We start from the raw sequence: 14,974 nt of genomic DNA, 5'->3' as shown, positions 1-14,974 counted from the left end.
CTTAGTCCTGCTGTTGGCAAATGGGTTTCTGAATCAATTCCTGGATTCAAGGGTTTTTAAAGGTGAGAGCTGAGCTAAAATAATATAGTCCCTTAATAACCCCTAATCTCTCTGCAGGGTGTATGACCTAACTTTCCTAATAAATTAAAAATCCTCACTGGAATGGCTTAAAAGTCCCATATTACACAAAATTATCTCTTGTGAGCTTTAAGCCATGTTAGAATAGTGTTACCTCCTCAGAACCATACCTGGAGCTGTGTTTAATTTTCATTCCCACATGTTTGAATAACCCTTTATTATTAGTCTGTCTACATTTCCAAAGCTCAAAATGCTCTGTTCCACCTTGTGATGTCATGTAGTGGTAGTTTTCAAGGTAACATCTACCATTTTACCTTTAGTTCTGTAGTGACTGGCAATTCCAGGGCTGAAATTGTCCAAATGATCCTAGTGAAGGTATTCGGAATTTAAAACACAGTGAAGCACTTCCTGTATTACAACATGACATCACAAGGTGGAACAGTGTGTTTTTTGTTTAGAGAAGAACTCCTAAATATGGAGGGTGTGTGTGTTAAACATTTGTGAACAAAACACAACTGCATGTATGTTTTTGATGAGGAAACAACATTATAACATAGACCAGAAAAGACCATAATATGGGCCCTTTATTAACAATAATCCGTATAATCACCTGTAATAATCACTTCAGAAATGATCAGAGAGAATTTGTACTCAAGTAAAAGTACAGTTACAATGCAAAAATTCTTGATACTCAGTTGCAAGTACAAATACCACTGCCAAAATTGTACCAAAGTAAAAGTACATAATATGCATCAAAAGCTATTTGTAATAGTAGTTACAACTGCTAGTTACACACCTACTTGCACCTGTGACAAAGCTTACTTAACTTAACTCTAAATGAGAATACAGTGAAGTTAAGTTCTTTTACCACCCACCAATGCACACTTTACTCCCCTGTGAAGTGGCCCTCTCACCACACCCGCAGACAAACCCAGTGCTTATTGTTCATTTACAAGTCTTTAATTAGTAAAACCCCGTCCCACCTCAGATCACTGCTACACATCCACAGAGCCGCACACTCCGCTCCAACAGATACATTAACCTTAACAGCTTTTGGCCGCTCCTTCTTGCAGTTCTCTGCAGCAAGTGACTGGACATTCTGCGAATCTTTCACTGTCTCGTGTTGTGGTTCACTATTTCATAATTGATTTGCAAGTTTTTGTATTCTGCGTCTTGGCCTGGTTGTCTTTGCAAACTAGAAGGTGTTCTCAACTGACTTACCTAAACTACTGAATACAAACATAGCCTTTTAAATAATTTTATAAAAAGCCTTGCCAATTAAACTATTAAAGATGAATTACATTGTTTTAAACTTCAATTTTAGAGCTATTTTTAAAGGAGCAGAGATAGAAATGGACAACCGGGTACTCTATTAATACCTCATTGCCTTTTCTATGACAACTGATTATGATTTCCATGCCAAATTCTTAATAATTTTCCCCCTTCAAAACATGTATTTAGTTTTAACCCTCTAGGCGCCACTGTCGACTTGTTGACAGGATGCCGCTCTGAATAAAACAGACGATTTTGCCAAATAGGGCGTCAAATTTCATTCAAGCTAAACCAGGTCGAAACCAGGTCTGAACCAGGTCTAAACCAGGACTGAACCAGGCCTAAAGCAGGACTAAACCAAGATGAAAATAGGATTAAACCAACTCTAAACCAGGATGAAAATAGGACTAACCCAGGGCTAAACTTGGACTTAACCAGGACTTAACAAGGGCTAAACCAGGGCTAAACCAAGACAAGGTTGTCAAAATTAAACGTTTTAGGAAAAAACCTCTGGCACCTACAGAGTTAAATTGTTAATCGTTAATAATCGTTAACAAATTTAATTAAATTTGTTAATTTTTTATCATTCTGAGATAGCAAATACCATGGGAATACTGTACCACCTCTCACACACAGTTAGAGTATTTCTGTCATTAAAAAACATGAGTGGAAGTGTTTCATTGTTGTGAGTAATTGAGGTTAGTGACAAGTGTCTCTGGGAAGGGCCAGTACAAAAGTTCCCCGTGTGCTGAAAAACATGAGTTCACTGAGTCTATGTGAAATCATAATTATAATAACTGTCATTTTTGAAGCTGTGTTTTGTTGTTATTCAACCTCAATACAGGAACACTCCCACGCAGAATGAGGAAAGAGCTGCTCGCCGTGAAGCTGAGAAACCGGCCGAGCAAACAAGAGCTGGAGGACCGCAATATCTTCCCCGTACGCAGTGACCAGGAGCGCCAGGAGATCAGGCAACAGATCGAGATGAAGCTGGCCAAGTGAGTGGCTGTGTGTGGACATCAGCCTCCCCCCTCCACAAGCTGCTCATGACCTGACCCTCCTCTGTCATCCCATGTATGTGTGCTCCATCCCTGCACCAACACCAAAGCTTAAAGGTGCACTATGTAACTTTTTGGTTGGGGGTCCATCACCTTCTTGTTTCTATGGATATGTCATTGCTCTGCTTAGAATGGTCCACAATATGGAATTAAACAGCTCTACATTACATTTATTCAATTACAGGTGGTTTTATTGCTCAGAAATATCTAGAAAAACTGGGTGCAGGGTTGCCTCTCCACAGATCTGACCTGTAACTTGGTCTGGCTTAGTCTCCATAGTGATAGAAAACATTAATACCATGCTGTGAAACATTCCAGTGAGAGCAATAACACCACTATGAAGAAAAGTATTTGACGGACCCTCCACCAGAAAAGTTACACAATGCACCTTAAAGTCATTTTCATGTTTTCAGTTTTCTTACATAGTTCAAGCTTTGTGAATATTGAGCTAGTCACGATACTCTGTCTGCACATCTCATTCTGGTAATGATCTGCTATTTTAGTAAAATCACTGTGAAATTGTGATTCACTCATTTTGAATGCAGCTCTCTGGTCAAACTGTAGGACTGTAGGCCTTTAGTCATTTAGTCAATTAATTGGTCGATAGTGTCGTAGTAGTTTTTGGCATTTATAAGTAAAAAGGCAGATTAAACTATTTTAAATTAAATGATTCATAAGTTTTATCTGTCTTTGTATACATTGTGTTTTAGCACTTTCTTCATTACTTTTGCAGTTGTAATGTTGTGAATGCAGTTTGGGGCAGATAAATGGCCAGATTATAGACATGTTTATATGACAATAGTTTTGAGAAATTTTGTGACACTCGCTTTTTAGTTAACAAAGTTTTTTTTTTAATTGATTTTATTTACCTTTTATTTGCACTTTTTATTTGTTATTTTAAATACTTCAGATTTAATCTCAGAGCAGAGTTGAAAGTGAAAGCTAAACTTAATTTAAACATATTTCTTTTTATATTTTTTAGTAGTGCAGTCTTATTTTATTAAATTTTTTTAAGGTTTGCAACAGGATTTTGTGAAAAGCTGCAGAGGAATGCTAAGTGTTTGTGGTGTTATGTAAAGGCTGTTATTATGGTGTCTTTAATAGGATTATTACACTGGGATCAGGTTGTTTGTTTAATGAATAATACAGTGGTAGGTTTTGCTCCCGGGCTTATGCAATTATCTCACCCACCACATCCACTGTTTGGAAATGCTACCCTCCTATGAATAAGTAAATAATACTTTAAAGCTGCACTATGTAACTTTTCGGTTGGGGGTCTGTCCCCTGCTTGTTCCTGTGTCATTGCCCTGCCTGGAATGTTCCACAGTATGACATTAAACAGCTCGACCTTACATTCATGCAATTACAGGTGGTTTTATAGCTCCAAAATACCAAGAAAAACTTAAATTTTGACTGTGAGTGGGGTTGCCTCTCCATAGATCTGACCTGTAACTTGGTCTGGTTTGATCTCCATGAAGATAGAAAAGTCGTACTGTGGAATATTCCAGACAAAACAATAACATCTCCATAAAGAAACGCTTTTGACGGACCGTCCATCAGAAAAGTTAAACACTGCACCTTTAATAATAATACCTGTTGTAACCTTTTCTACTTAGAACATTGAGCTCTGTCTGTGGCGTCGGTTTTAATTGATCTGCACAGTTTGTTTTAGTTTCTCACTAATGATGAAAACAAGCCAGATGCAGCCAGTGTCCATGTTTCTTTCAGGATCCGACCCACAGCAGTGTTAAGAATATTGATCACCTTGTAACAGTTTGATAGCTAAATTGATTTGACCAAATACCATAAAAGGATATATGGTAATTTCCATAAATATTCATACCGCAAGTGAGTATTTCAAAATATTATTCAGGTAGAAGTAACTAACTACTATAGCCAATACTGTTGCTCTTGTTTGTAATTCAGCAAGTACTGATACTAAAAAGATCACATCAACAGGACAGAATTGATCCTTTCCTTGATAGCTTTAGAATGATCCTGAGCTGTATCAAAAATAATAGACAACATATACCTGAACGACTGAGGGATTCCACAGATTCAAGACCTCACAGTAGCACTAGTGTTTATTATTATCATAGTCGTATCAGAATCAGTTTTGAGTATCGAATCTTTTACTAATGTTATAGTGATTAGTACGGTATATCAAATTTGAAATTTTAGTATCGTTGTAAAACTAGTCAGGCTTACATCTGGTTTTGTCTAATGAATTTAAAACTTTTGGCTTTGTGGTTCAACATTTGACTTTGAATGCAAATCTTCACATTGTGTAGAAACTTTAACTGCAAAATGTTTTGACAGTTGGATATTCTTTCTCATACAAAGATCATGTTTTGTGCATTATTGAGATCAGCACCACTTTATTGAGTTTGTTTTGGTACAATTAGTAAGGACACACACTAAAGTAGTGAAACCCCCATGGAGACCTGTATTTGTATGAATGAAATTAAACAAGCTGTGGTCTCGGATGTGACATAACACCACAGATGGCTTACTTTTCTGTCACTTTGTTCCAGTTAGACACATATTAGACCATATTAGGCTGTTTTCTGATCTGTTATATTGTTTCCTCATCAAAAACATTCCTGGAATTATGTTTTTTTAATTCGCTCATGTTTAACAATTATTGAGTTTTTCTCTTAAACAGAAAACAACTCTGTTCCACCTTGTGATGTCATGTGGTAATAATAATTTCAGCTCTGGAATTGCAAATCTTTACTAAATAAAAAGTAAATAGTAGCTGTTAACTTGAAAAGTGCAGCTTTGTGACATGGAGATGTACACAGACTAAAAAGGATGATGTAATATAGGACCTTTAATATTTCTGAATTATTCAAAAAGCAGAGTAGATTACGTATATTGACTTTTGCATCTGTCATTCTGCTGAATAGGCCACGCAGTTCTTGGAGTCAGTTCTTGGAAGATGAAAGCAGGTAAACAGGATTCTGGTGTGAGATTCCTCGGTGTGATAGCTATTGCATAATTGTCCCAACATAAAGGTCACCATTATAGTCAGCGCCTGGGTGCCGGCCGGGTGCGGTTTCATTACATAGTCAGTGCCATAAGAGGTCACGCACCGTTATTAAACAAGCTCTGTACCAGGTCTTTGAAGAGGCTCCGTTTGTAATCAAAATATTACACAGTGAATTTCAGGAGGGGTGAATAATGATGCCTGGGCTGGTAGCGAACCCTCGTGTGCCCAGGCATTTGACAACAGTGTGTTGATGATTTGAAAAGATGGCATAATTTAAGCACGCCTCATACCATGTGAGGTGCTTGCGGACAACAGTGAGTCTTCCAAACTGGGGAAGGCGTACAGTCAAAGTTTTGTGTTAAAATAATTTATGAAAAAAGTCATGTTTTACAGTCTAGTTATGCCTACGTATCCAGGTTTTCAGAATGCATGAGTGTACATATAGTACATCAGTCAACTGGTGACTTTAAAGGGCTCATGTTATACTATTCTCTGATCTGTTATAATGCGGTTATCTCATCAGAAACATACCTGGAGTTGTGTTTTGTTTCATTCACACATGTTTAACACACAAACCCTGCATATTTAGGTGAGTTCTTCTCTAAAATGGAAAACACTCTGTTCGACCTTGTGATGTCATTTGGTAATACAGGAAGTTCTCCACTGTGTTTTTCAACTCTTTCACTACAATCATTTGGATAATTTCTATTGAACTAATGGTAAAAGTAGCTGCTAACATGTCTTCAAGGTCACAAGAGTCAGTTTGTGTGATGTAGGAGCTTTAAATGAGCCTTGGTTAGAGGATGGTTGTTTGTTCTGCTGTCTCAGCCCTGTGAATAGAGAATAGATGTACTCTTTAGTTTCTGGAATGTGGTCTGTTTTATGTTTATTACCAGTCCTAGGAAAAAGGTTGGGCACCACTGATTTATATTGTAAAACATTTTATAATCATTCAAGTCTTTTTTCTTGAATATGTTTGAGTCAGTTATTGTGAATGAATGAATGAACTGTACCTTAGTTGGACCCTGCACAGTTCTTATGTACAGGGTTTCCACGGGGCATTAAAATGCATTTAATTTAATTTCAAGTGCCTTTAAAAATATTCACAGTTGTGCCAAAAATATTTCTCGTATCTACTGAGCATTTATTATAATACATTTTTATACAGTCTATGATTACAGGGGGTTTTGTTGCTTAAATATACCTAGAAAAACAGGACTTATGACTGTGATCAGGGTTGCCTCTCCACAAATCTGACCTGTAACTTGGTCTAGATTGGTCTCCATGAAGATAGAAAGGTTTAATGCCATATTGCAAAAAAATCCATCTATTAATGACATTAAAATTCTGAATTGTGGCATTAAAAAGCATTCAGTTTGGTTTGTTGAACCCTGCATAAACCCTGGTGTAAATAGGACCCCTGTTCTCTTGCGTAATGACAACAGGAAGTGGTCAATGCAGCGGTGTTAAGAGGGTCATACGGGACATGGTGAATGTGGTTCACCACTGCTGTGTTGCATTAGAAACAATGGATTTGCTGCTCAGTGGACGACCTGCATGTATGTGCATTAAAACCTCTTCGACTGAAATGTGTATGTTACAGTGTACAAAGCTCTGGCGTCATGGAAAGTTTGCTCATGTAATTATTTTCAAATTTGTGTGCGTGTACTTGATCTGCACACAAACAGAAGTACTGCCATAAACTGTGTAGAAGCTCATCCACTTTATTACATACTATTTAACTAATTAGTCAAGTCAAAGTAAAAGTTAGTCTTACAAATAACAATAGCCATCACTCTTCCAGCATTTGAAATTTGACCCCTTGAACTGTGGACATAAGGCTGGTCTGCTGGGCAGATGCTAACCACTATGCCATCATGTTGTAGTAGTGCTAACAGGTAGTATTTTTATTAGTATATTTAAAAATCATTTATTATCACATGAATGTTCATTTTTGTCAAAATATACACAAACACCCTGATGAAGGCGGCTGTAACCGTCAAAAAAGTGTCAAGGTAAAAAACACATCTCTTCTCCAAGTTTAGTTTAATTAAAATAACAGTGACCCGCACATGAACGTGAAAGATGTAAATAGATACTGTGGCCTTTACAGATAATTACCTACACTCCCTCATAATGGCTTCTCTACACACAGTAGAACATGATGCTCCTGTTTTATTTATTTTTATTTTATTCATAAAGGGAAAAGAGTTGTGGTTAGGGCTGATGAGATTTTGAGCATTGTGTGTGAAAGATACAAGGGCAAAGCCTAATGTCCTGTCAGCTCAGCTTTCCCATTGTTTGGATTAAAGTCTCAAATCCATTTCCTCTTCTCTTCATGGGCTTATTACCCTTATGAGGCCACACAACTAAGCCAGTTATTCTACATGCAAGGTGTATCCAGTTTTAGGTTTTGTTTCTTATTTTTTTAATTTATGTATTCTTCTAAATCAAGAACCAGTTCATAGTGCACACCTCCAGATGTATTAACAGTTCAAGAGTAGAATTTTAGAGAAACTTAACTGCTAAAGTAATACACTACATACACACACACTCAAAATCTGATTATTATCACATTTAGGGAGTTATAAGATTAAAATAACATGCAAAATCATCTGTTTTTTTTCTGATCATGTCAGATTTTGCAGTTTGCATGTTGTTTAAATAATTTTAAAGATCCAGAAATCAGATTATAATCAAATTTTGCTGTTCATATAAACTTCACCATTGAGGTCTAAAGTATTAGACTTAACTGCTTTCAGACAGTGACATTTCAGTATACTGTATTTTTCTGAAAACTGAGACTAGGCAGCCCTAGTTCACAGATCTTACAAATTATGTTTAGACTGATCTGGTTGGAGACAGCGGTCTGCATGAGACAGTGTCCTGTTGGAGACAGTGTCCTGTTGGAGACAGTGTCCTGTTGGAGACAGTGTCTGTTGGAGACTGTTGGAGACAGTGTCCTGTTGGAGACAGTGTCCTGTTGGAGACAGTGTCCTGTTGGAGACAGTGTCCTGTTGGAGACAGTGTGCTGTTGGAGACAGTGTCCTGTTGGAGACAGTGTCCTGTTGGAGACAGTGTCCTGTTGGAGACAGTGTCCTGTTGGAGACAGTGTGCTGTTGGAGACAGTGTCCTGTTGGAGACAGCGTGCTTTGGAGACAGCGTGCTTTGGAGACAGTGCTGTTGCCTGGTTCATGCACAGGTGCTGAAGCTCTGATGTGAGGCAGCTGAGAGACCTTTGTTTGTGGTGACGACTTGTCAGCCAGCTGACCACAAAAGATGATACCACCTGCTACTCACACAACACTGTTTCATGGACCAATAATGGACCAATAACATTCATATTTGTGAATCATTCTCAATCTGTCCATTTCATATCGTGTGGGAGAAATGCGTGGAGGTGGAGAGCAGTTACACGCTGTGTCCTACTTTAGGCACTTGAGACAAGCTGCTTGTACAACACCAGGCACAGGACAAACTTTGTGTGACCAGCAGAACAACAGGTCCACATGAGATCATACCCTGCCCTCTTCACTGCTCTTCACTGTGCTCATCTCCAGGAGAATAAACGGGCTCTTAACATGTTTAATTTGCTTTATGTAAATGAGAGAAGGATTCAACTTGCATAATAATGGATCTATTATAGGTAGAGAGCATGTTTGTTGTGTGTCTTTTTAAATTCTGGACCAAGAGTCTGTAATAAAAGTTTGATGATGATCACTATATAAACCTCTAAAAGTATAATTTATTAATCCTTCATGAGGGAAATTAATTCTCTGCATTTGACCCATCCTACTACCAGTACTACTAGAGCAGCCGGTCAGGAACAGTGAACTTCTGCCTATCTCCCATCTCCAAAGCTTGAGATAGGCTTGGTCAGGACCACCTAGCTTTAGGATTTTGCCTATGTGTGTTTGGGGTGGCACTTGGCCACTGTACTGTCATTAAGATACATGATATAGGATAGGGCTTCTCATTCATTTTGGCATAATGCTTATTACTGAAAAACTGCTGAAAGTGCCTTGCTGAAAAGTGCAAATACAAGGAAAGAGAGAGACAGACTGCCTATACAAAAACACATATGCAGAAATGTGACAGCCATTTTTTATGGGTCCAATGTCTTTTCATACTGACATATACAACTAAAGCCTAGCACTGCAGCAGAATGCGGAGTACAGTGGGTTGGCCCAGGACAGCAGAGGGGAACCCTGGCACTCTAAATTTAGCTCTCCAAACACTGCAGCAACATCTGCCGTAATCAATGCACTTCTACGTCACAGAGCAGGCCTACCGCTATCTGACAAGGGACAGCAATATACGCTGTAAATCAACTGTCCCCTTCCCTCTCGCCTGGGGAGCATGTTTCCTATTGTACCCAACTTTGTACTGTTAATATACACACAGGCACACACACACACCCGCACACACACACCCGCACACACACACACACACACAGCATATCATAAATAGAGCTTTCATTTTTATAAAGTGAAAAGCTAAATCTCAAACAAAAAACATTACTTGTGATATTGTCCATCACCTATGGACTATTAAGGGTTCATTTAGCAATCAACTTTGATATCCTGATGCCTTTTTAATACTAACTATATCAGTTTGTTGTTTCAAATTACAATGACAAATGCATACATCCAATTACCACCAATTAATTCAGAGTTGCAAATTGTAATCATCATTTTTTCTATATTAGAGCAGGGTGCAGAACAGTTTATGACTATGTCTAGCAATAAGCTTTAGATCATTGACGACTTATGGGTTCCAGAAAACCCAGAGTACATCTTAACCATTACATAAATACCCAGACTGTAACTAATCAGCTTGAAACAACATGAGGTCATTATACTAAGAAGTTTATTTTACATAATTAGCCTACATGTTATTATAACTTGAATTATATTTTTTAGTTCCCAGTTACTTAAGTACTCTTAAAGTTACTGGTTTTACCAGATTTTTACTGTCTAAAAAATCATCTAAACAGCTAAAACTAGCAACAAGCACTTCCTGATTATAGACAATAAAATTCTTATATAGATGCAGGTAGTACACAGTTAACTTATTTTGACCAGGACAAGACATTTTTTCTCAAATGCATAGAAAGAAATTGAATACAGACACCACATTGCTTCATTTGAGCATTTAAAAATTATTTCTGCCACCCGCCCACAGTGATAAAAAATGCCCAGTCCAACACGTGCCACACTCTCCCGCATAGCATGGCCGTACTGTTTCTTTGGCTTAAATTATGCTGAATATGCACCGCTCTGCTTTTCATGGCATCTTGGAAATTGCAGGGAAAAGTATAGACTAACTAGCAGCTATGGCTTGGTTAAAACAAAGCATAGATAAAGAGCTGATTCTCTAATTTTGACTTAATTTGGTGGGATTATAACTATTGTAAATATAAATAATAGTTTTACACCAATCAAGAATCTATTTACGAAGAAAAGTTGAAAAATATGTTGAAAATTACAGGAGGTAGAGAGTTCTTAAACACACCAATGGAAAAAAAAACAAAAAAACTGACATCACACTAAGAAGAGTTTTATCCAAGTTTGGCACAATTTACAGGCAACAAAAATGTTTTCTGATATTTTAAACATGATTTCAACTAAATAAATGTGTTTTCTTATATTTGTATTTGTCAGAGGAGTTTTGCTTGGTAACAGTTTGGTCATTTGTAATTGATGTCATGATTTCCAACTAGGGAGTAGTAGTGGTAGTCCAAAAAAATTGCCAAATTGTGAAAACGAGTGTGAATGTTTTTGCAGAAATCATAACTGTGTTGTAGTAAAATGAGTAGTCTAACCTCTAACCTATCATAGGCACTGCAGTGAATGGGGAAAGGAACCAATAATTGAATATCTATGGCACATATAGTGTTTTGTGCTGACGCTACTACTTAAAGAGGAGAGACCACGCACAGCTGCTGTCCAGGAGTACTATATATAGTTCTGTAATGAAATAGACACACAGCTGCGGAGAAGACTGAAACATTCAAAGTGAGATTTCAATGGGGCCATTTTAATGCAATTACCAACACAGCACATGTGTTATTGTACTGAGAACATTTTGAAGCGGCGCAAATTTGGTACAAATTTGATTATGTGTTAGTTACACAATTTGTGTGAGATCAGGATGTCTCGAGCTCCTGGCCACAATGGAATATCAAATATGACTTTCATTCATTCATAATTGTACACAAACGCTGTCTCCAGGCAACCGGTGTGATCATATGGCTTCACTGTAAAGCTGCTTAATCTCTCTTCTTTTGTCTCATAGTCTTTTTAAATGCAGGATTAAACACTGGAATTGAGTAATTTAAATAGGTCTGGTTTTGAACATATAATCCTAATCTTGATTTATTTTCTAGATGAGACTTTTTTATTCCAAGTTTACTTTTCTGCATGTTATTGTAGATTTAGTTGTTTTCTTAATTACTGTCTGACGCCTATAAATCAATATAACATATTTATATATATATATATATATATATATATATATATATATATATATATATATATATATATATATATATATATATATATATATATATATATATACACACATAATTTCATATTTCACTTTTCCAACTTCACTTTTATTCATTGACTGAGCTCTTTCGCTATAACCTCCAGTTTGGAGGTGGTTCCACATCACCTCAATGATTCCATAGAAACAGAAAGTTGAAACCATAGTTCGGAACTGTCGCCATGGAGATAAAGAATTTTTATTCCAGACTGTGGAATATTATAGCCAAAGGAACATTTCCATGGAGTGAAGTAGGAGGAGGCCCTCCTCCAGGCCAAATAACAGTCAGGTTTTTAGAGGCGCAAGCCCACTCACAGTAAGGAGACTTGATTTTCTATGTTTTTCAGTACAACAAAAACAAACAAAAACATGCTTTTATTTTTGTGTATTGTTGGCTAAAGTTACATATTGTAGCTTTAATCTAAGTAGTGTTTTAATGTATGTCTGGAGCATTAATTGGCAATGGTGGAGTTCATTTTTTGGGACCTTTTTCTTCCTCGTTTCCATTAGAAGAAACATAAATGAACATTTTAATAGAATAAAAATAAAAATATTTCTTGTCACTGCATGCAATCCACCCTTCTTCTAAATATGAATACAACAAAAGGCTCCTGCACAGGCCTAATTTACTACAATGCGGTATTCAGTCTATACTGAATACCATAGATGACAGCTCAGCCTATTCATCACCACTCGTGCTGGTTTAAACAGCCTGGTGGCCTTTTACCTCACACCAGCACGTTTGTCTAAGTATGGCTTTATTTGGACCTTATTATAGACACCAGCAGCATCACAACCGGGCAGCAGTCCAATTACAAGATCTGGCACCATTGTGGGCCATTTGGATGTACGTAAGCACCGGATGACATGGGCTCTACATAAATGGCAAAAAAAAAAAAGAGCGAGAGAGAGAGAAATCCTCAAATTACACGTTGTCACAGTAAAGACCCTCCCTGTCCCACATACAGTAATTAGCGCCACACAAAGCTCTGATTCTGAGCACCTTCTAATTGAAATGTCAAAAGTCTCCAAGCGTCTCTGCCCCCACTCGGCTCTTGTGCCCGCCTCTCCAGCCCACAGTCTATACAAAGAGTCTCGCAACAGCATTTATTTCAAACTACTGCGCTGGCTCCACCCCAACCTCCCCTTGTTTCTGTTTTCTCTGAGCTCAGTTCAGTTCTTATGGCAGTATGAGCTGAGACTTTAGCACCCAAACTGACAACAAAGCGAACAGTGTAGAATCTTTAAGTGGATGCAAGCACATGATATTTTAGGTTCCCATAATGAGGCTGGTTGCATCAGGAAGGGCATCTGGCCTATAAATCTGCCAAATTACAGTGTGGCTGGCTTGCTGTTTCAATCCCTTTTTAAAAAGTGGGTAGTCAAATCTGCAATGGATCAAAACAGTCTATTACAACATCTTTTTCCATATATTGCAATATTTACACAGTCTGTCAGTATGTTTTGAAGTGATTGTTAATTGAGTTTTTTATATTAATGTATATATTTATAATTTGGAAATCTTAAAAAATGTGAGACAACACATAGATTACTTTCTTTTTTAGTTTAAGGTTCTATGTAACTTTTTGGTTGGATATGTCTGTCTGGAATGCTGCACAGTATGACATTAAACCGGTTTACCTTAAATTTTTTCAATTACAGGTGGTTCTTTAGCTCAAAAATACCTCCAAAAACAGGCGTTCTGACTATGAGTGGAGTTGCCTCTCCACAGATCTGACCGTCTATCATGTGTGTGGCTTTTTTTTTTTTTTTCGGTAAGTACTATAACACTTTCAGTTATCCTGATACCCCATTGACAGTGCTTTCTAGATGACTGCAACTCTGTTCATTATGCAAAGAGATCAGATATTGATTTGCTAAATAGATTACATCCACTATGTTAGCTAATGGATGTCCATTGTCTCTGTTAATCAATGCACTGTTATGCCAGGACAGCAGAGGCACTTTGACAGAACAAAACACGGCTGTGAAATGAGAGTGTAATAAGATCGGAGAGTGGCAAAGATCACAGTGTCAGCTCATTCACTTGCCCATATTCCTCTAGGCCATACTGATTCTTTCCCTCTCCTACCACCAAACATGTGGACTTAAGATGTTCAAAGCTAATTCCCCACTACCACATTTCAAAAAACTCTATCCCTTTTTTCTATTTACTGGCAAACCATCAGAACTTAAACGAGAACTGGAGTCTTTTTACACATTTTCAATCTAGTAACTGAATACATGTGTTCTGGTGCAGTTATTTTTGGTGATATTCAGAATACAGTTACTTTTCTCAAATCAAAGGAATACATGGTGGTACTGAATCACACAATTTAGGCTTCAAACTGCAGATAATTAGTGAGAAAAATCGAAAACACAGCTCTTGTGGTGAGGGCATAATTTTCCCTTCTCAAATGAGTGAAGGCAAATGCATAACAAATTGTCACTCAAATATTAAGATGTTTTTAATCTTCTTTACTCTATAATGTATATAATGCATGTAACTCAGTGTAAAAGTATTCTTTGTATTCAGAATACAGCACTTTGATTGGACCTTTTATACGTCACAAATACATTTTAATCTAATTCAGTGTTCTGTAATTAAACTGATTTTCAAAGTATTCTCCCCATCATTGGTGTTAAGTACACCGCATTCTAGCTATATTAGGCCCACTTTGTAATAACAAATATCCTAAAAGAACAATTAGATACGCATATTTAGAGAACTCATGACCTGTGTGTGAGGCTTACATCCAGGTCACCACAATACAGTTACATAAACAGTGCACTTCTCTATAGGTTTTCCTTAATTAGCCCCGGCATCCCGCGCCCAGAAGCTCCTCCCCCCTCTGCCCCAGTGGAAGCGTGGCACTGCTGTCCTGAGGCCGTGGCACTGAAGGAGCCTGGCATTAGGGCACACCTCACTGGGTCCACTGCGCCTGACTCATCCCACTCGCTGTACGGACTGACACTCCCATCAGGCCTTGCTCTTAATGGCGGCTCATTGCTTTGACATACTGGCTGG

The 14,974-nt window shown here is 37.6% G+C and overlaps 1 protein-coding gene across 3 annotated transcripts in view; it reads left to right on the top strand.

Moving 5' to 3' along the window:
* phactr3b (phosphatase and actin regulator 3b) overlaps positions 1-14,974 on the top strand; it is a 38,190-nt gene that overhangs the window by 15,244 nt on the left and 7,972 nt on the right. For all 3 annotated transcript variants that reach the window (XM_055160518.1, XM_055160520.1, XM_055160519.1), the window contains exon 8: positions 2,195-2,348. In XM_055160518.1, the coding sequence (XP_055016493.1) occupies positions 2,195-2,348 (154 nt within the window). The remainder of the gene's footprint in view (positions 1-2,194; positions 2,349-14,974) is intronic.

The sequence above is a fragment of the Boleophthalmus pectinirostris genome, unplaced genomic scaffold, assembly GCF_026225935.1.
Source record: "Boleophthalmus pectinirostris isolate CB_2022bp ecotype Guang Dong unplaced genomic scaffold, ASM2622593v1 HiC_scaffold_3, whole genome shotgun sequence".
NCBI classification, from domain to species: domain Eukaryota; kingdom Metazoa; phylum Chordata; class Actinopteri; order Gobiiformes; family Gobiidae; genus Boleophthalmus; species Boleophthalmus pectinirostris.
This window is presented reverse-complemented; position numbering and strand designations above follow the sequence as displayed.